Here is a 22845-nt window from a genome sequence, read left to right as displayed (position 1 = left end):
CTCCAACGTCAACAAGTCCAACAGCACAAACAACGGCAAGCAGCTCCACTCCAGCATCGACAGCTGAATCAACGACAATCGCAACAACACAAGCTACAAGTGGTGAGTATCAAAGTACACGTTTATCTGGTATTCCAATGCAATTGCGCTCAGTTTAAATCAGGAGTATGATTACATGATAAAATAAACTGAAAATATTCAGTTTTATTCTTTACATTCATATTAATGCAGGGGAGAATCATTTGCTAATTTCATCTTCTGCTTGGTTCAGCTACAACATGTCTATGTTGTGTTTTGGGGCAATTTATTAACAAACCAGTGATGTTTGAATGTTAATGCACATTTTTGAGTTTGCTCTTGCAAGTTCCTGCTTTAACTCTACTGTGTCCTTATTTATTTTCACTAAAACAGCAGAAACCACAACTACAAGTGTGCAGAGCACCACTGCCGCATCGAGCTCTGCATCAACACTCACATCAACAAGTACAGCAGAATCAACAACTACAAGCAGCTCCACTCCGGCATCAACGGCTAAATCAACAACATTCGCAACAACACAAGGCATGCCAACAAGTGGTGAGTGTCATTATATATCTTTATGTTCCTCTCAATCACAACAAAACATTGCAGCTTTGCTGATTACATTTACAACAATGCATGGAAGAATCAGTTGCAAACTTCACCTGCTGCTTTGTGTCGGTTGCAAATATTTGTGGGGAATTTGTAGTATGTCAAATTGTTAACATATCACAGCAGTATATACTTTCTTTCACAATTCTGAATGTACAATTCCAAGTTGCTCATTTCCGTCATTTATATTACTAATTATTTTCACTGCAACAACAGAAACCACGACTGCAAGTACCAGCACTGCAACACCAGCCTCTTCATCAACTCCTGCATCAACAAGTACATCAGGAGCAACAACCACAGGAAGCTCGACTCCAGCATCGACCAGCATCTCAACATCACCACTCACTACCACAAGTGGTGTGTATTACAGTAAACGTTTATCAGCAGTTTCTCTATGACTGTTTTAAGTCAAATGCCGGATTAGGTACACAGCATGAAATAGAATGAAAAATTTAAGACTTGCACTCAAATAGTCGTTTTCATGACCAGTAGCAATCTCAAAATGCTTTCGAGCCAATGCAACACATTTGAAGTAATGTCACTGTGGTGATGTAGAAAACAATACAGCTAATTTACACACAGCAAAGGACCACCAACATGAACATGCTAATCTTTTCCTGATGTTGATCGAGCAATAAACATTGGCCATATCAACAGGAATTACTGTCAGCTTTTCTTCAGAATTCTATTCTGGGATATTTCTCATCCACTGGAGAAGGCAGATGGTGAATCGGTTCATGACTCATCCAATAGGTCGTACCTCGAACCGAGCAGCATTCCTTCAGTACTGCAGAGTCCAGAGTGCTAATAAATCAGTGACATTTAATTTCCATGCCTCTGCATGTTATTTCAAGCTGGTTCCCACTACAATAATACATAGGATTTATGTGCAAACTTCACTTGCTGCTTTGCTTCAACTGAAAATATTTTGAGGTAATTTGTATGATGTTTAATTGTTCACAAATCATAGCAGTTCATATTTTCTTTCACATTTCTTATTAAGATCGTCAAAGTTGCTAGTTTGCCTGGTACTTATCATTAATTATTTTCACTGCAATAACAGAAACCACGACTGCAAGTACCAGCACTGCAACACCAGCCTCTTCATCAACTCCTGCATCAACAAGTACATCAGGAGCAACAACCGCAGGAAGCTCGACTCCAGCATCCACCAGCACCTCAACATCACCACTCACTACCACAAGTGGTGAGTATCATTGTAAAATTTATCTTCCAATCTAATTCATGTGCAAATGTTGCTTGTTGGTTTTTTGTTGTTACAGCATGGATATATTTAATCAACTGAGTAATTTGCATTCTACCAAAGAGTTAACGGAAGGAAGAGAGCAGTTTGTATTTTATTCAGGTTTCTGTGTACTTCATTCCAAGTTCCCTGTTTCTGTCACTAATGCCATTCTTCACTTCCACAGCAACATCAGAAACTTCGACTGCAACTACACAGACCACCACTGCAACAGTGAGCTCTGCATCAACTCCAACGTCAACAAGTCCAACATCACAAACAACGGCAAGCAGCTCCACTCCAGCATCGACAGCTGAATCAACGACAATTGCAACAACAGAAGCAACAAGTGGTGAGTATCAAAGTACACGCTTATCTGGTATTGCAATGCAATTGCTCTCAGTTTAAATCAGGAGAATGATTACATGCTAAAATAAAGTGAAAATATTCCAGTTTTATTCTTTACATTCATAATAATACAGGGGAGAATCATTTGCTAATTTCATCTTCTGCTTGGTTCAGCCAAAACATGTCTGTGTTGTGTTTTGGGGCAATTTGTTAACAAACCAGTGATGTATGAATGTTAATGCACATTTTTGAGTATGTTCTTGCAAGTTGCTGCTTTAACTCTAATGTGTCCTTATTTATTTTCACTAAAACAGCAGAAACCACAACTGCAAGTGTGCAGAGCACCACTGCCGCATCGAGCTCTGCATCAACACTCACATCAACAAGTACAGCAGAATCAACAACTACAAGCAGCTCCACTCCGGCATCGACGGCTAATCCAACAACAGTCGCAACAACACAAGGCATGCCAACAAGTGGTGAGTGTCATAATATATTTTTATGTTCCTCTCAATCACAACAAAACATTGCAGCTTTGCTGATTACATTTACAACAATGCATGGAAGAATCAGTTGCAAACTTCACCTGCTGCTTTGTGTCTGTTTCAAATATTTGTGGGGAATTTGTAGTATGTCAAATTGTTAACACATCACAGCAGTATATACTTTCTTTCACAATTCTGAATGTAGAATTCCAAGTTGCTCATTTCTGTCATTTGTATTACTAATTATTTTCACTGCAACAACAGAAACCACGACTGCAAGTACCAGCACTGCAACACCAGCCTCTTCATCAACTCCTGCATCAACAAGTACATCAGGAGCAACAACCACAGGAAGCTCGACTCCAGCATCGACCAGCATCTCAACATCACCACTCACTACCACAAGTGGTGTGTATTACAGTAAACGTTTATCAGCAGTTTCTCTATGACTGTTTTAAGTCAAATGCCGGATTAGGTACACAGCATGAAATAGAATGAAAAATTTAAGACTTGCACTCAAATAGTCGTTTTCATGACCAGTAGCAATCTCAAAATGCTTTCGAGCCAATGCAACACATTTGAAGTAATGTCACTGTGGTGATGTAGAAAACAATACAGCTAATTTACACACAGCAAAGGACCACCAACATGAACATGCTAATCTTTTCCTGATGTTGATCGAGCAATAAACATTGGCCATATCAACAGGAATTACTGTCAGCTTTTCTTCAGAATTCTATTCTGGGATATTTCTCATCCACTGGAGAAGGCAGATGGTGAATCGGTTCATGACTCATCCAATAGGTCGTACCTCGAACCGAGCAGCATTCCTTCAGTACTGCAGAGTCCAGAGTGCTAATAAATCAGTGACATTTAATTTCCATGCCTCTGCATGTTATTTCAAGCTGGTTCCCACTACAATAATACATAGGATTTATGTGCAAACTTCACTTGCTGCTTTGCTTCAACTGAAAATATTTTGAGGTAATTTGTATGATGTTTAATTGTTCACAAATCATAGCAGTTCATATTTTCTTTCACATTTCTTATTAAGATCGTCAAAGTTGCTAGTTTGCCTGGTACTTATCATTAATTATTTTCACTGCAATAACAGAAACCACGACTGCAAGTACCAGCACTGCAACACCAGCCTCTTCATCAACTCCTGCATCAACAAGTACATCAGGAGCAACAACCGCAGGAAGCTCGACTCCAGCATCCACCAGCACCTCAACATCACCACTCACTACCACAAGTGGTGAGTATCATTGTAAAATTTATCTTCCAATCTAATTCATGTGCAAATGTTGCTTGTTGGTTTTTTGTTGTTACAGCATGGATATATTTAATCAACTGAGTAATTTGCATTCTACCAAAGAGTTAACGGAAGGAAGAGAGCAGTTTGTTTTATTCAGGTTTCTGTGTACTTCATTCCAAGTTCCCTGTTTCTGTCACTAATGCCATTCTTCACTTCCACAGCAACATCAGAAACTTCGACTGCAACTACACAGACCACCACTGCAACAGTGAGCTCTGCATCAACTCCAACGTCAACAAGTCCAACATCACAAACAACGGCAAGCAGCTCCACTCCAGCATCGACAGCTGAATCAACGACAATTGCAACAACAGAAGCAACAAGTGGTGAGTATCAAAGTACACGCTTATCTGGTATTGCAATGCAATTGCTCTCAGTTTAAATCAGGAGAATGATTACATGCTAAAATAAAGTGAAAATATTCCAGTTTTATTCTTTACATTCATAATAATACAGGGGAGAATCATTTGCTAATTTCATCTTCTGCTTGGTTCAGCCAAAACATGTCTGTGTTGTGTTTTGGGGCAATTTGTTAACAAACCAGTGATGTATGAATGTTAATGCACATTTTTGAGTATGTTCTTGCAAGTTGCTGCTTTAACTCTAATGTGTCCTTATTTATTTTCACTAAAACAGCAGAAACCACAACTGCAAGTGTGCAGAGCACCACTGCCGCATCGAGCTCTGCATCAACACTCACATCAACAAGTACAGCAGAATCAACAACTACAAGCAGCTCCACTCCGGCATCGACGGCTAATCCAACAACAGTCGCAACAACACAAGGCATGCCAACAAGTGGTGAGTGTCATAATATATTTTTATGTTCCTCTCAATCACAACAAAACATTGCAGCTTTGCTGATTACATTTACAACAATGCATGGAAGAATCAGTTGCAAACTTCACCTGCTGCTTTGTGTCTGTTTCAAATATTTGTGGGGAATTTGTAGTATGTCAAATTGTGAACACATCACAGCAGTATATACTTTCTTTCACAATTCTGAATGTAGAATTCCAAGTTGCTCATTTCTGTCATTTGTATTACTAATTATTTTCACTGCAACAACAGAAACCACGACTGCAAGTACCAGCACTGCAACACCAGCCTTTTCATCAACTCCTGCATCAACAAGTACATCAGGAGCAACAACCGCAGGAAGTTCGACTCCAGCATCGACCAGCATCTCAACATCACCACTCACTACCACAAGTGGTGTGTATTCCAGTAAACGTTTATCACCAGTTTCTATCTGATTGTTTTAAATCAAATGCAGGATTAGGTACACAGCATGAAATAGAAAGAAAAATTAAATCTTGCACTTAAATAATCGTTTTCATGACCAGTAGCAATCTCAAAATGCTTTCGAGCCAATGCAACGCATTTGAAGTAATGTCACTGTGGTGATGTAGAAAACAATACAGCTAATTTACACACAGCAAAGGACCACCAACATGAACACGGTAATCTTTTCCTGATGTTGATCGAGCAATAAACATTGGCCATATCAACAGGAATAACTGTCAGCTTTTCTTCAGAATACTATTCTGGGATTTTTCACATCCACTGGAGCAGGCAGATGGTGACTCGGTTAATGACTCATCCAATAGGTCGTACCTCGAACCGAGCAGCATTCCTTCAGTACTGCACTGGAGTGTTGCCTTGAAATTGGTGTTCAAGTCCAGGTGTGGGCTCCCGGAACCTCATGACACAGAGTCCAGTGTGCTAAAAAATCAGTGACATTTAATTTCCATGCTTCTGCATGTTGTTTCAAGATGTTTCCAGCTACAATAATACATAGGATTTATGTGCAAACTTCACTTGCTGCTTTGCTTATACTGAAAATATTTTGAGGTAATTTGTATGATGTTTAATTGTTCACAAATCATAGCAGTTCGTATTTTCTTTCACATTTCTTATTAAGACCGTGCAAGTTGCTAGTTTGCCTGGTATTTATCCTTAATTATTTTCACTGCAATAACAGAAACCACGACTGCAAGTACCAGCACTGCAACACCAGCCTCTTCATCAACTCCTGCATCAACAAGTACATCAGGAGCAACAACCGCAGGAAGCTCGACTCCAGCATCGACCAGCATCTCAACATCACCACTCACTACCACAAGTGGTGAGTATCATTGTAAAATTTATCTTCCAATCTAATTCATGTGCAAATGTTCCTTGATGTTTTTTTGCTGTTACAGCATGGATATATTTAATCAACTGAGTAATTTGCATTCTACCAAACAGTTAACGGAAGGAAGAGAGCAGTTTGTATTTTATTCAGGTTTCTGTGTATTTCATTCCAAGTTCCCTGTTTCTGTCACTAATGCCATTCTTCACTTCCACAGCAACCTCAGAAACTTCGACTGCAACTACACAGACCACCACTGTAGCAGTGAGCTCTGCATCAACCCCAACGTCAACAGGTCCAACAGCACAAACAACAGCAAGCAGCTCCACTCCAGCATCGACATCTGAATCAACGACAATCGCAACAACGCAAGCAACAAGTGGTGAGTATCAAAGTACACGCTTATCTGGTATTGCAATGCAATTGCTCTCAGTTTAAATCAGGAGTATGATTACATGATAAAATAAACTGAAAATATTCCAGTTTTATTCTTTACATTCATTTTAACACAGGGGAGAATCATTTGCTAATTTCATCTTCTGCTTGGTTCAGCTACAAATGGTCTCTGTTGTGTTTTGGTGTAATTTGTTAACAAACCAGTGATGTTTTAATGTTAATGCACATTTTTGAGTATGTTCTTGCAAGTTGCTGCTTTAACTCTAATGTGCCCTTATTTATTTTCACTAAAACAGCAGAAACCACAACTGCAAGTGTGCAGAGCACCACTGCCGCATCGAGCTCTGCATCAACTCTCACATCAACAAGTACAGCAGAATCAACAACTACAAGCAGCTCCACTCCGGCATCGACGGCTAATCCAACAACAGTCGCAACAACACAAGGCATGCCAATAAGTGGTGAGTGTCATAATATATTTTTATGTTCCTCTCAATCACAACAAAACATTGCAGCTTTGCTGATTACATTTACAACAATGCATGGAAGAATCAGTTGCAAACTTCACCTGCTGCTTTGTGTCTGTTTCAAATATTTGTGGGGAATTTGTAGTATGTCAAATTGTGAACACATCACAGCTGTATATACTTTCTTTCACAATTCTGAATGTAGAATTCCAAGTTGCTCATTTCTGTCATTTGTATTACTAATTATTTTCACTGCAACAACAGAAACCACGACTGCAAGTACCAGCACTGCAACACCAGCCTCTTCATCAACTCCTGCATCAACAAGTACATCAGGAGCAACAACCGCAGGAAGCTCGACTCCAGCATCGACCAGCATCTCAACATCACCACTCACTACCACAAGTGGTGAGTATCATTGTAAAGTTTATCTTCCAATCTAATTCATGTGCAAATGTTGATTGATGGTTTTTTTGGTGTTACAGCATGGATATATTTAATCAACTGAGTAATTTGCATTCTACCAAAGAGTTAACGGAAGGGAGACAGCAGTTTGTGTTTTATTCAGGTTTCTGTGTATTTCATTCCAAGTTCCCTGTTTCTGTCACTAATGCCATTCTTCACTTCCACAGCAACATCAGAAACTTCGACTGCAACTGCACAGACCACCACTGCAACAGTGAGCTCTGCGTCAACTCCAACGTCAACAAGTCCAACAGCACAAACAACGGCAAGCAGCTCCACTCCAGCATCGACAGCTGAATCAACGACAATCGCAACAACACAATCTACAAGTGGTCAGTGTCAAATTATACGTTTATATGGTATTGCAATGCAATTGCTCTAAGTTTAAATCAGCAGTATGATTACATGATAAAATAAACTGAAAATATTCCAGTTTTATTCTTTACATTCATATTAATACAGGGGAGAATCATTTGCTAATTTCACCTTCTGCTTGGTTCAGCTGCATCATGTCTGTCTTGTGTTATGGGGCAATTTGTTAACAAACCAGTGATGTTTGAATGTTAATGTCGATTTTTGAGTATGTTCTTGCAAGTTGCTGCGTTAAGGCTAATGTGCCCTTATTTATTTTCACTAAAGCTGCAGAAACCACAACTGCAAGTGTGCAGAGCACCACTGCCGCATCGAGCTCTGCATCAACTTTCACGTCAACAAGTACAGCAGAATCAACAACGACAAGTAGCTCCACTCCAGCATCGACAGCTGAATCAACAACAATCTCAACAACACAAGGCATGACAACAAGTGCTGATTATTATAATACATGTTTATTTTCCAATCTGATACCTTGAAATGTAAAGCAGGATTATGACTATGTACTGAAATAAAAACAAAGTAGTGCATTTTTGTTGATTAGAATTATGACAATGCATGGGAGAATCATTTGCAAACTTCACCTGCTGCTTTGTGCCAATTGCAAACTTTGGTTGGGAATTTGCAGCATGTCCAATTGTTAACAAATGGCAACAGTTTGTATTTTAATGCACATTTCTGAATATGGTATTCCAAGTTGCTCATGTGCTTCATATATAATCATTCATTATTTTTTCTGCAACGACAGAAACCTCGACGGAAAGTACACAGAGCAGCTCTGCAACACCAGCGTCTTCATCAACTCCTGCATCAACAACTACAACAGGAGCAACAACCGCAGGAAGCTCGACTCCAGCATCGACCAGCATCTCAACATCACCACTCACTACCACAAGTGGTGAGTATCATTGTAAAGTTTATCTTCCAATCTAATTCATGTGCAAATGATGCTTGATGGTTTTTTGTTGTTACAGCATGGGTATAATTAATCAACTGAGTAATTCGTATTCTACCAAAGAGCTAGTGGAAGGAAGACAGCAGTTTGTATTTTATTCAGGTTTCTGTGTATTTCATTCCAAGTTCCCTGTTTCTGTCACTAACGCCATTCTTCACTTCCACAGCAACATCAGAAACTTCGACTGCAACTGCACAGACCACCACTGCAACAGTGAGCTCTGCGTCAACTCCAACGTCAACAAGTCCAACAGCACAAACAACGGCAAGCAGCTCCACTCCAGCATCGACAGCTGAATCAACGACAATCGCAACAACACAATCTACAAGTGGTCAGTATCAAATTACATGTTTATATGGTATTGCAATGCAATTGCTCTCAGTTTAAATCAGCAGTATGATTACATGATAAAATAAACTGAAAATATTCCAGTTTTATTCTTTACATTCATAATAATACAGGGGAGAATCATTTGCTAATTTCACCTTCTGCTTGGTTCAGCTGCATCATGTCTGTCTTGTGTTATGGGGCAATTTGTTAACAAACCAGTGATGTTTGAATGTTAATGTCAATTTTTGAGTATGTTCTTGCAAGTTGCTGCGTTAAGGCTAATGTGCCCTTATTTATTTTCACTAAAGCTGCAGAAACCACAACTGCAAGTGTGCAGAGCACCACTGCCGCATCGAGCTCTGCATCAACTTTCACGTCAACAAGTACAGCAGAATCAACAACGACAAGTAGCTCCACTCCAGCATCGACAGCTGAATCAACAACAATCTCAACAACACAAGGCATGACAACAAGTGCTGATTATTATAATACATGTTTATTTTCCAATCTGATACCTTGAAATGTAAAGCAGGATTATGACTATGTACTGAAATAAAAACAAAGTAGTGCATTTTTGTTGATTAGAATTATGACAATGCATGGGAGAATCATTTGCAAACTTCACCTGCTGCTTTGTGCCAATTGCAAACTTTGGTTGGGAATTTGCAGCATGTCCAATTGTTAACAAATGGCAACAGTTTGTATTTTAATGCACATTTCTGAATATGGTATTCCAAGTTGCTCATGTGCTTCATATATAATCATTCATTATTTTTTCTGCAACGACAGAAACCTCGACGGAAAGTACACAGAGCAGCTCTGCAACACCAGCGTCTTCATCAACTCCTGCATCAACAACTACAACAGGAGCAACAACCGCAGGAAGCTCGACTCCAGCATCGACCAGCATCTCAACATCACCACTCACTACCACAAGTGGTGAGTATCATTGTAAAGTTTATCTTCCAATCTAATTCATGTGCAAATGATGCTTGATGGTTTTTTGTTGTTACAGCATGGGTATATTTAATCAACTGAGTAATTCGTATTCTACCAAAGAGCTAGTGGAAGGAAGACAGCAGTTTGTATTTTATTCAGGTTTCTGTGTATTTCATTCCAAGTTCCCTGTTTCTGTCAGTAATGCCATTCTTCACATCCACAGAAACATCAGAAACATCGGCTGCAACTGCACAGACCAGCACTGCAACAGTGAGCTCTGCATCAACTCCAACGTCAACAAGTCCAACAGCACAAACAACGGCAAGCAGCTCCGCTCCAGCATCGACAGCTGAATCAACGACAATTGCAACAACACAAGCTACAAGTGGTGAGTATCAAAGTACATGCTTATCTGGTATTGCAATGCAATTGCTTTCAGGTTAAATCAGGGGTATGATTACATGCTAAAATAAAGTGCAAATATTCCAGTTTTATTCTTTACATTCATAATAATACAGGGGAGAATCATTTGCTAATTTCATCTTCTGCTTGGTTCAGCTACAACATGTCTGTGTTGTGTTTTGGGGCAATTTGCTAACAAACCAGTGATGTTTGAATGTTAATGCACATTTTTGAGTATGTTCTTGCAAGTTGCTGCTTTAACTCTAATGTGTCCTTATTTATTTTCACTAAAACAGCAGAAACCACAACAGCAAGTGTGCAGAGCACCACTGCCGCATCGAGCTCTGCATCAACTCTCACATCAACAAGTACAGCAGAATCAACAACTACAAGCAGCTCCACTCCGGCATCGACGGCTAATCCAACAACAGTCGCAACAACACAAGGCATGCCAACAAGTGGTGAGTGTCATAATATATTTTTATGTTCCTCTCAATCACAACAAAACATTGCAGCTTTGCTGATTACATTTACAACAATGCATGGAAGAATCAGTTGCAAACTTCACCTGCTGCTTTGTGTCTGTTGCAAATATTTGTGGGGAATTTGTAGCATGTCAAATTGTGAACACATCACAGCAGTATATACTTTCTTTCACAATTCTGAATGTAGAATTCCAAGTTGCTCATTTCTGTCATTTGTATTACTAATTATTTTCACTGCAACAACAGAAACCACGACTGCAAGTACCAGCACTGCAACACCAGCCTCTTCATCAACTCCTGCATCAACAACTACATCAGGAGCAACAACCGCAGGAAGTTCGACTCCAGCATCGACCAGCATCTCAACATCACCACTCACTACCACAAGTGGTGTGTATTCCAGTAAACATTTATCAGCAGTTTCTCTATGATTGTTTTAAATCAAATGCAGGATTAGGTACACAGCATGAAATAGAATGAAAAATTTAAGACTTGCACCTAAATAGTCGTTTTCATGACCAGTAGCAATCTCAAAATGCTTTCGAGCCAATGCAACACATTTGAAGTAATGTCACTGTGGTGATGTAGAAAACAATACAGCTAATTTACACACAGCAAAGGACCACCAACATGAACATGCTAATCTTTTCCTGATGTTGATCGAGCAATAAACATTGGCCATATCAACAGGAATAACTGTCAGCTTTTCTTCAGAATACTATTCTGGGATTTTTCACATCCACTGGAGCAGGCAGATGGTGACTCGGTTAATGACTCATCCAATAGGTCGTACCTCGAACCGAGCAGCATTCCTTCAGTACTGCACTGGAGTGTTGCCTTGAAATTGGTGTTCAAGTCCAGGAGTGGGCTCCCGGAACCTCATGACACAGAGTCCAGAGTGCTAAAAAATCAGTGACATTTAATTTCCATGCCTCTGCATGTATATTTCAAGATGTTTCCAGCTACAATAATACATAGGATTTACGTGCAAACTTCACTTGCTGCTTTGCTTCTACTGAAAATATTTTGAGGTAATTTGTATGATGTTTAATTGTTCACAAATCATAGCAGTTCGTATTTTCTTTCACATTTCGTATTAAGATCGTCCAAGTTGCTAGTTTGCCTGGTATTTATCATTAATTATTTGCACTGCAATAACAGAAACCACGACTGCAAGTACCAGCACTGCAACACCAGCCTCTTCAGCAACTCCTGCATCAACAAGTACATCAGGAGCAACAACCGCAGGAAGCTCGACTCCAGCATCGACCAGCATCTCAACATCACCACTCACTACCACAAGTGGTGAGTATCATTGTAAAATTTATCTTCCAATCTAATTCACATGCAACTGAGTAATTTGTATTCTACCAAAGAGCTAACGGAAGACAGCAGTTTTTATTTTATTCAGGTTTCTTTGTATTTCATTCCAAGTTCCCTGTTACTGTCAGTAATGCCATTCTTCACATCCACAGCAACATCAGAAACTTCAACTGCAAGTGCACAGACCACCACTGCAGCGGTGAGTTCTGCATCAACTCCAACATTAACAAGTCCAGCAGCACAAACAACAGCAAGCAGCTCCACTCCAGCATCGACAGCTGAATCAACGACAATCGCAACAACACAAGCTACTGCAACAAGTGGTGAGTATCTAAGTTCACGTTTATCTGGTATTCCAGTGAAATTACTCTCAGTTTAAATCAGGAATATGATTACATTTTAAGATGAACTGAAAATATTCCAGTTTCATTCTTTACATTCAAATTAATGAAGGGGAAAATAATTTGCTAATTTCACCTTCTGTTTGGTTCAGCTACAATATGTCTGTTTCGTATTTTGGGGCAATTTGTTACCAAACCAGTGATGTTTGAATGTTAATGCACATTTTTGAGTATGTTCTTACAAGTTGCTGCTTTGACTCTAAGGCTCCATTATGTATTTTCACTGAAACAGCAGAAACCACAACTGCAAGTGTGCAGAGCACCACTGCCGCATCGAGCTCTGCATCAACTCTCACATCAACAAGTACAGCAGAATCAACAACTACAAGCAGCTCCACTCCAGCATCGACGCCTGAATCAACAACAATCACTACAACCCAAGCTATTGCAACAAGTGGTGAGCATTATTGCACATTTGTATGTTCCAATCTGATTCCTTGAATGTAAAGCGGGATTATGACTTTATACCGAAATTAAAACAAAATAGTGCAATTTTGCTGATTACATTTACAACAATGCATGGGAGAATCATTTGCAAACTTCACTTGCTGCCTTGTGTCGATTGCAAATATTTGTGGGGAATTTGCAGCATGTAAATTGTTAACAAATCGCAGCGGTTTGTATTTTAATGCACATTTCTGAATATGGTATTCCAAGTTGCTCATGTGCTTCATATATATCATTCATTATTTTCTTTGCAACAACAGAAACCTCAACGGCAAGTACACAGAGTAGCGCTGCTACACCAGCCTCTTCATCAACTCCTGCATCAACAAGTACATCGGGAGGAACAACCGCAGGAAGCTCGACTCCAGCATCGACCAGCACCTCAGCATCACCACTCACTACCACAAGTGGTGAGTAACATTGTAAAGTTTATCTTCCAATCTAATTCATGTGCAAATGTGGCTTGAAGGTTTTTTTCTGTTACAGCATGGATATATTTAATCAGCTGAGTAATTTGTATTCTACCAAAGAGTTAACGGAATGAAGGCAGCAGTTTGTATTTTATTCAGGTTTCTGTGAATTTCATTCCAAGTTCCCTGTTTCTGTCACTAATGCCATTCTTCACTTCCACAGCAACATCAGAAACTTCGAGTGCAACTACACAGAGCACCACTGCAGCAGTGAGCTCTGCATCAACTCCAACGTCAACAAGTCCAACAGCACAAACAACAGCAAGCAGCTCCACTCCAGCATCGACAGCTGATTCAACGATAATCGCAACAACACAAGCTACTGCAACAAATGGTGTGTAACAAAGTTCATGTTTACCTGGTATTCCACTGCAACTGCTCTCAGTTTATATCAGGAGTATGATTACATATTAAAATGAATTGAAAATATTCCAGTTTTATTCTTTACATTCATATTAACGCAGGGGAGAATCATTTGCTAATTTCACCTTCGGCTTGGTTCAGCTACAACATGATTGTGTCGTCTTTTGGGGCAATTTGTTACCAAACCAGTGATGTTTGAATGTTAATGCACATTTTTGAGTATGTTCTTGCAAGTTGCTGCTTTGAATCTAATGTGCCATTATTTCTTTTCACCGAAACAGCAGAAACCACAACTGCAAGTGTGCAGAGCACCACTGCAGCATCAAGCTCTGCATCAACTCTCACGTCAACAAGTACTGCAGAATCAACAACTACAAGCAGCTCCACTCCAGCATCGACGGCTGAATCAACAACAATCGCAACAACACAAGGAATGACAAGTGGTGAGTATCATAATACATTTTATGTTCAATCTGATTCCTTGAAATGCAAAGCAGGATTATGACTATATACTGAAATTAATACAAAATAGTGCACTTTTGCTGATTACAATTACAACAATGCATGGGAGAATCATTTGCAAACTTCACCTGCTGCTTTGTGTCGATTGCAAATATTTGTGGGGAATTTGCAGCATGTCTAATTGTTGACAAATCGCAGCAGTTTGTATTTTAATGCACATTTCTGAATATGGTATTCCAAGTGGCTCATGTACTTCATATATATCATTCATTATTTTCTCTGCACCAACAGAAATCTCGACAGCAAGTACACAGAGCAGCACTGCAACACCAGCCTCTTCATCAGCTCCTGCATCAACAACTACATCAGGAGCAACAACCGCAGGAAGCTCGACTCCAGCATCGACCAGCATCTCAACATCACCACTCACTACCACAAGTGGTGAGTATCATTGTAAATATTTATCAACAGTTTAAACTGATTGCTTTAAAACAAATGCAGGATTAGGTACACACTGTGAAATAGAAAATAAAAATTAAGGACTTGCATTTATATAGTGACTTTCACCACCAGCAGCACTCTCAAAATGCTTCACAGCCAATGCAACACATCTGAAGTAATGTCACTGCAGTGATGTAGAAAAAATACAGATAAATTGCACACAGCAACGACCTACAAACATGAACATACTAATCCTTTCCTTACCAACCATCTTGGCCATATCAACAGGATTAACTGCCAGCTTTCCTTCAAAATACAGTTATGATATTTTTCACATCCACTGGAGCAGGCAGATGGTGACTCGCTTTAATGACTCATGCAATAGGTAGTACCTCCAAGCGAGCAGCATTCCTTCAGTACTGCACTGGAGTATTGCCTTGAAATTGGTGTTCAATGCCTGGAGTAGGCTCCTAGAATCTCTTCACACAGAGTCAAGAGTGCTTTAAAATTAGTTACATTTAATTTCCATGCCTCTGCATGTTATTTCAAGATGTTTCCAGCTACAATAATACATAGGATTTATGTGCAAACTTCACTTGCTGTTTTGCTTCTGCTGAAAATATTTTGAGGTAATTTGTATGATGTTTAATTGTTAACAAATCATTGCAGTTTGTATTTTCTTTCACATTTCTTATTATGATCGTTCAAGTTGCTAGTTTCCTCGTATAATTCATTAATTATTTTCACTGCAACAGCAGAAACCACGACTGCAAGTACCAGCACTGCAACACCAGCCTCTTCATCAACTCCTGCATCAACAAGTACATCAGGAGCAACAACCGCAGGAAGCTCGACTCCAGCATCGACCAGCATCTCAACATCACCGCTCACTACCACAAGTGGTGAGTATCATTGTAAAATTTATCTTCCAATCTAATTCATGTGCAAATGTTCCTTGATGGTTTTTTTGCTGTTACAGCATGGATATATTTAACCAACTGAGTAATTTGTAATCTACCAAAGAGTTAACGGAAGGAAGACAGCAGTTTGTGTTTTATTCATGTTTCTGTGTATTTCATTCCAAGTTCCCTGTTTCTGTCAGTAATGCCATTCTCCACTTCCACAGCAACATCAGAAACTTCGACTGCAAATGCACAGACCACCACTGCAGCAGTGAGCTCTGCATCAACTCCAAGGTCAGCAAGTGCAATAGCACAAACAACGGCAAGCAGCTCCACTCCAGCATCGACAGCTGAATCAACGACAATCACAACAACACAAGCAACAAGTGGTGAGTATCAAAGTACATGTTTATCTGGTATTCCAATGCAATTGCTCTCAGTTTAAATTAGGAGTCTGATTACATGATAAAATAAACTGAAAATATTCCAGTTTTATTCTTTACATTCATATTAATGCAGGGGAGAATCATTTGCTAATTTCACCTTCTGCTTGGTTCAGCTACAACATGTCCGTGTTGTGTTTTGGGGCAATTTGTTAACAAAACAGTGATGTTTGAATATAAATGCACATTTTTGAGTATGTTCTTGCAAATTACTGCGTTGACTCTAATGTGCCCTTATTTATTTTCACTGAAACAGCAGAAACCACAACTGCAAGTGTGCAGAGCACCACTGCAGCATCAAGCTCTGCATCAACTCTCACGTCAACAAGTACAGCAGAATCAACAACTACAAGCAGCTTCACACCAGCATCGATGGCTGAATCAACAACAATCGCAACAACACAAGGCATGACAACAAGTGCTGATTATTATAATACATGTTTATTTTCCAATCTGATACCTTGAAATGTTAAGCAGGATTATGACTATATACTGAAATTAAAACAAACTAGTGCTTTTTTGCTGATTACAATTATGACAATGCATGAGAGAATCATTTGCAAACTTCACCTGCTGCTTTGTGCCAACTGCAAATTTTGTGGGGAATTTGCAGCATGTCCAATTGTTAACAGATCGCAACAGTTTGTATTTTAATGCACATTTCTGAATATGGTATTCCAACTTGCTCATGTGCTTCATATATATCATTCATTATTTTGTCTGCAACAACAGAAACCTCGACGGAAAGTACACAGAGCAGCACTGCAACACCAGCCTCTTCATCAACTCCTGCATCAACAACTACATCAGGAGCAACAACCGCAGGAAGCTCGACTCCAGCATTGACCAGCACCTCAACATCACCACTCACTACCACAAGTGGTGAGTATCATTGTAAAATTTATCTTCCAATCTAATTCATGTGCAAATGTTGCTTGATGGTTTTTTGCTGTTACAGTAGGGATATATTTAATCAACTGAGTAATTTGTATTCTACCAAAGAGTTAACGGAAGGAAGCGAGCAGTTTGTATTTTATTCATGTTTCTGTGTATTTCATTCCAAGTTCCCTGTTTCTGTCAGTAATGCCATTCTTCACTTCCACAGCAACATCAGAAACTTCGACTACAAGTACACATGCCACCACTGCAGCAGTGAGTTCTGCATCAACTCCAACGTCAACAAGTCCAACAGCACAAACAACAGCAAACAGCTACACTCCAGCATCGACAGCTGAATCAACGACAACCACAACAACACAAGCGACAAGTGGTGAGTATCAAAGTACACGTTTATCTGGTATTCCAATGTAAAAACTCTCAGTTTAAATCAGGAGTATGATTACATTTTAAAATGAACTGAAAATATTCCAGTTTTATTCTTTACATTCATGTTAATACAGGGGAGAATCATTTGCTAATTTCACCTTCTGCTTGGTTCAGCTACAACATGTCTGAGTCAAATTTTGGGGCAATTTGTTAACAAACCAGGGACCTTTGAATGTTAATGCACTTTTTTGAGTATGTTCTTGTAAGTTGCTGCTTTAACTTTAATGTTCCATTATTTATTTTCACTGAAACAGCAGAAACCACAACTGCAAGTGTGCAGAGCACCACTGCAGCATCAAGCTCTGCATCAACTCTCACATCAACAAGTACAGCAGAATCAACAACTACAAGCAGCTCCACTCCAGCATCGACGGCTGAATCAACAACAATCACTACAACCCAAGCTACTGCAATAAGTGGTGAGTATCATAATATATTTATATGTTCCAATCAGATTCCTTGAAATGTGAAGCGGGATTATGACTAAGTACCGAAATTAAAACATAATAGTGCTTTTTTGCTGATTACAATTACGACAATGCATGAGAGAATCATTTGCAAACTTCACCTGGTGCTTTGTGTCCGTTGCAAATATATGCAGAGAATTTGTGGTATGTCAAGTTGTTAACAAATCACAGCAGTTTCTATTTTATTGCACATTTCTGAATGGGATATTCCAAGTAGCTCATTTCCATCAAATGTTACTAATTAATTTGGCTGTGATGACAGTAACCCCGACTGCAATAACCAGCACTGCAACACCAGCCTCTTCCTCTACTCCTGCATCAACAAGTACATCAGGAGCAACAGCTGCAGGCAGCTCTACTCCAGCATCGTTCAGCATCTCAACATCACCACTCACTACTACAAGCGGTGAGTATCATTGTAAAATTTATCTTCCAATCTAATTCATTTGCAACTGAGTAATTTGTATTCTACCAAAGAGCTAACAGAAGACAGCAGTTTGTATTTTATTCAGGTTTCTGTGAATTTCATTCCAAGTTCCCTCTTTCTGTCAGTAATGCATTTCTTCACTTCCACAGCAACATCAGAAACTTCGACTGCAAGTACACAGAGCACTACTGCAGCAGTGAGCTCCTTTTCAACTCCAACATCAACAAGTCCAACAGCACAAACAACGGCAAGCAGCTCCACTCCAGCATCGACAGCTGAATCAACGACAATCGCCACAACTCAAGCTACTGCAACAAGTGGTGAGTATCAAAGTTCATGTTTATCGGGCATTCCAATGCAATTGCTCTCAGTTTAAATCAGGAGTATGATTACAGATTAAAATAAATTGAAAATATTCCAGTTTTGTTCTTTACATTCATATTAATGAAGGGGAAAATTATTTGCTAATTTCACCTTCTGCTTGGTTCAGCTACAACATGATTGTGTCGTCTTTTGGGGCAATTTGTTACCAAACCAGTGATGTTTGAATGTTAATGCACATTTTTGAGTATGTTCTTGCAAGTTGCTGCTTTGAATCTAATGTGCCATTATTTCTTTTCACCGAAACAGCAGAAACCACAACTGCAAGTGTGCAGAGCACCACTGCAGCATCGAGCTCTGCATCAACTTTCACGTCAACAAGTACAGCAGAATCAACAACTACAAGCAGCTCCACTACAGCATCGATGGCTGAATCAACAACAATCACTACAACCCAAGCTACTGCAACAAGTGGTGAGTATTATTATACATTTGTATGTTCCAATCTGATTCCTTGAAATGTAAAGCGGGATTATGACGATATACCAAAATTAAAACAAAATAGTGCACTTTTGCTGATTACAATTACAACAATGCATGGGAGAATCATTTGCAAACTTCACCTGCTGCCTTGTGTCGATTGCAAATATTTGTGAGGAATTTGCAGCATGTCAATTGTTAACAAATCGCAACAGTTTGTATTTTAAAGCACATTTCTGAATATGGTATTCCAAGTTGCTCATGTGCTTCATATATATCATTCATTATTTTCTTTGCAACAACAGAAACCTCAACGGCAAGTACACAGAGCAGCACTGCAACACCAGCCTCTTCATCAACTCCTGCATCAACAAGTACATCGGGAGGAACAACCACTGGAAGCTCAACTCCAGCATCAACCAACACCTCAGCGTCACCAGTCACTACCACAAGTGGTGAGTAACATTGTAAAATATATCTTCCAATCTAATTCATGTGCAAATGTTGCTTGATAGTTTTTTTCTGTTACAGCATGGATATATTTAATCAGCTGAGTAATTTGTATTCTACCAAAGCGTTAACGGAAGGAAGGCAGCAGTTTGCATTTTATTCAGGTTTCTGTGTATTTCATTCCAAGTTCCCTGTTTCTGTCATTAATGCCATTCCTCACTTCCGCAGCAACATCAGAAACTTCGACTGCAAATGCACAGACCACTACTGCAACAGTGAGCTCTGCATCAACTCCAACGTCAGCAAGTGCAATCGCACAAACAACGGCAAGCAGCTCCACTCCAGCATCGACAGCTGAATCAACGACAGTCGCAACAACACAAGCTACTGCAACAAATGGTGAGTATCAAAGTACACGTTTATCTGGTATTCCAATGCAATTGCTCTCAATTTAATTCAGGAATATGATTACATATTAAAATGAATTGAAAATATTCCAGTTTTATTCTTTACATTCATATTAATGCAGGGGAGAAACATTTGCTAATTTCACCTTCTGCTTCGTTCAGCTACAACATGATTGTGTCGTCTTTTGGGGCAATTTGTTACCAAACCAGTGATGTTGGAATGTTAATGCACATTTTTGAGTATGTTCTTGCAAGTTGCTGCTTTTACTCTAATGTGCCATTATTTCTTTTTGCCGAAACAGCAGAAACCACAACTGCAAGTGTGCAGAGCACCACTGCCGCATCGAGCTCTGCATCAACTCTCACGTCAACAAGTACTGCAGAATCAACAACTACAAGCAGCTCCACTCCAGCATCGACGGCTGAATCAACAACAATCGCAACAATACAAGGCATGACAACAAGTGGTGAGTATCATAATACATTTTTATGTTCAATCTGATTCCTTGAAATGTAAAGCAGGATTATGACTATATACTGAAATTAATACAAAATAGTACACTTTAGCTGATTACAATTACAACAATGCATGGGAGAATCAGTTGCAAACTTCACCTGCTGCTTTGTGTCGATTGCAAATATTTGTGAGGAATTTGCAGCATGTCTAATTGTTGACAAATCGCAGCAGTTTGTATTTTAATGCACATTTCTGAATATGGTATTCCAAGTGGCTCATGTGCTTCATATATATCATTCATTATTTTCTCTGCAACAACAGAAATCTCGACAGCAAGTACACAGAGCAGCGCTGCTACACCAGCCTCTTCATCAACTCCTGCATCAACAACTACATCAGGAGCAACAACCGCAGGAAGCTCGACTCCAGCATCGACCAGCATCTCAACATCACCACTCACTACCACAAGTGGTGAGTATCAGTGTAAATATTTATCAACAGTTTAAACTGATTGCTTTAAAACAAATGCAGGATTAGGTACACACTGTAAAATAGAAAATAAAAATTAAGGACTTGCATTTATATAGTGACTTTCACCACCAGCAGCACTCTCAAAATGCTTCACAGCCAATGCAACACATCTGAAGTAATGTCACTGCAGTGATGTAGAAAAAATACAGATAAATTGCACACAGCAACAACCTACAAACATGAACATACTAATCCTTTCCTTACCAACCACCTTGGCCATATCAACAGGAATAACTGCCAGCTTTCCTTCAAAATACAGTTATGATATTTTTCACATCCACTAGAGCAGGCAGATTGTGACTCGGTTTAATGACTCATGCAATAGGTAGTACCTCCAAGCGAGCAGCATTCCTTCAGTACTGCACTGGAGTATTGCCTTGAAATTGGTATTCAAGTCCTGGAGTTGGCTCCTAGAATCTCTTGACACAGAGTCGAGAGTGCTGAAAAATTAGTTACATTTAATTTCCATGCCTCTGCATGTTATTTCAAGATGTTTCCAGCTACAATAATACATAGGATTTATGTGCAAACTTCACTTGCTGTTTTGCTTCTACTGAAAATATTTTGAGGTCATTTGTATGATGTTTAATTGTTAACAAATCATTGCAGTTTGTATTTTCTTTCACATTTCTTATTAAGATCGTCCAAGTTGCTAGTTTCCTCGTATAATTCATTAAATATTTTCACTGCAACAACAGAAACCCCGACTGCAAGTACCAGCACTGCAACACCAGCCTCTTCATCAACTCCTGCATCAACAAGTACATCAGGAGCAACAACCGCAGGAAGCTCGACTCCAGCATCGACCAGCATCTCAACATCACCGCTCACTACCACAAGTGGTGAGTATCATTGTAAAATTTATCTTCCAATCTAATTCATGTGCAAATGTTGCTTGATGTTTTTTTGTTGTTACAGCATGGATATATTTAATCAACTGAGTAATTTGTAATCTACCAAAGAGTTAACGGAAGGAAGAGAGCAGTTTGTATTTTATTCATGTTTCTGTGTATTTCATTCCAAGTTCCCTGTTTCTGTCAGTAATACCATTATCCACTTCCACAGCAACATCAGAAACTTCGACTGCAAATGCACAGACCACCACTGCAGCAGTGAGCTCTGCATCAACTCCAAGGTCAGCAAGTGCAATCGCACAAACAACGGCAAGCACCTCCACTCCAGCGTCGACAGCTGAATCAACGACAATCGCAACAACACAAGCGACAAGTGGTGAGTATCAAAGTACACGTTTATCTGGTATTCCAATGCAAAAACTCTCAGTTTAAATCAGGAGTATGATTACATTTTAAAATGAACTGAAAATATTCCAGTTCTATTCTTTACATTCATGTTAATACAGGGGAGAATCATTTGCTAATTTCACCTTCTGCTTGGTTCAGCTACAACATGTCTGTGTTGTGTTTTGGGGCAATTTGTTAACAAAACAGTGATGTTTGAATATAAATGCACATTTTTGAGTATGTTCTTGCAAATTACTGCTTTGACTCTAATGTGCCTTTATTTATTTTCACTGAAACAGCAGAAACCACAACTGCAAGTGTGCAGAGCACCACTGACACATCTAGCTATGCATCAACTCTCACGTCAACAAGTACAGCAGAATCAACAACTACAAGCAGCTCCACTACAGCATCGATGGCTGAATCAACAACAATCACTACAACCCAAGCTACTGCAACAAGTGGTGAGTATTATTATACATTTGTATGTTCCAATCTGATTCCTTGAAATGTA

The 22845-nt window shown here is 39.4% G+C and overlaps 1 protein-coding gene and 1 long non-coding RNA gene across 2 annotated transcripts; both read left to right on the top strand.

Moving 5' to 3' along the window:
* Positions 1 to 12133: 12133 nt before the first annotated feature.
* Positions 12134 to 13093, top strand: LOC144689233 (uncharacterized). The gene is made up of 3 exons (XR_013578602.1): positions 12134 to 12277; positions 12448 to 12618; positions 12929 to 13093. It is a non-coding gene; the product is annotated as an uncharacterized LOC144689233 (long non-coding RNA).
* Positions 13094 to 14302: 1209 nt separating this feature from the next.
* On the top strand, positions 14303 to 16706 carry LOC144689232 (uncharacterized). Its single transcript, XM_078556335.1, has 5 exons — positions 14303 to 14419; positions 14730 to 14879; positions 15638 to 15781; positions 16006 to 16170; positions 16481 to 16706. Exons 1-5 carry the CDS (start codon positions 14410 to 14412, stop codon positions 16687 to 16689), a joined length of 678 nt encoding a protein of 225 aa, XP_078412461.1. The 5' UTR covers positions 14303 to 14409; the 3' UTR covers positions 16690 to 16706.
* The last annotated feature ends 6139 nt before the right edge of the window (positions 16707 to 22845 follow it).

This window comes from Cetorhinus maximus, chromosome 13 (genome assembly GCF_964194155.1).
Source record: "Cetorhinus maximus chromosome 13, sCetMax3.hap1.1, whole genome shotgun sequence".
Lineage (NCBI taxonomy): Eukaryota > Metazoa > Chordata > Chondrichthyes > Lamniformes > Cetorhinidae > Cetorhinus > Cetorhinus maximus.
The sequence above is the reverse complement of the archived record's forward strand: the minus strand, read 5'-3'. Positions and strand labels throughout refer to the sequence as shown.

What these genes read in the sequence shown, in the direction of transcription:
- LOC144689232 (XM_078556335.1), top strand. An exon ending in ACCACTCACTACCACAAGTG is followed by an intron (nt 14,880 to 15,637) that starts GTGAGTATCATT and finishes CTGCAACAGCAG; the next exon opens with AAACCACGACTGCAAGTACC. An exon ending in ACCGCTCACTACCACAAGTG is followed by an intron (nt 15,782 to 16,005) that starts GTGAGTATCATT and finishes CCACTTCCACAG; the next exon opens with CAACATCAGAAACTTCGACT.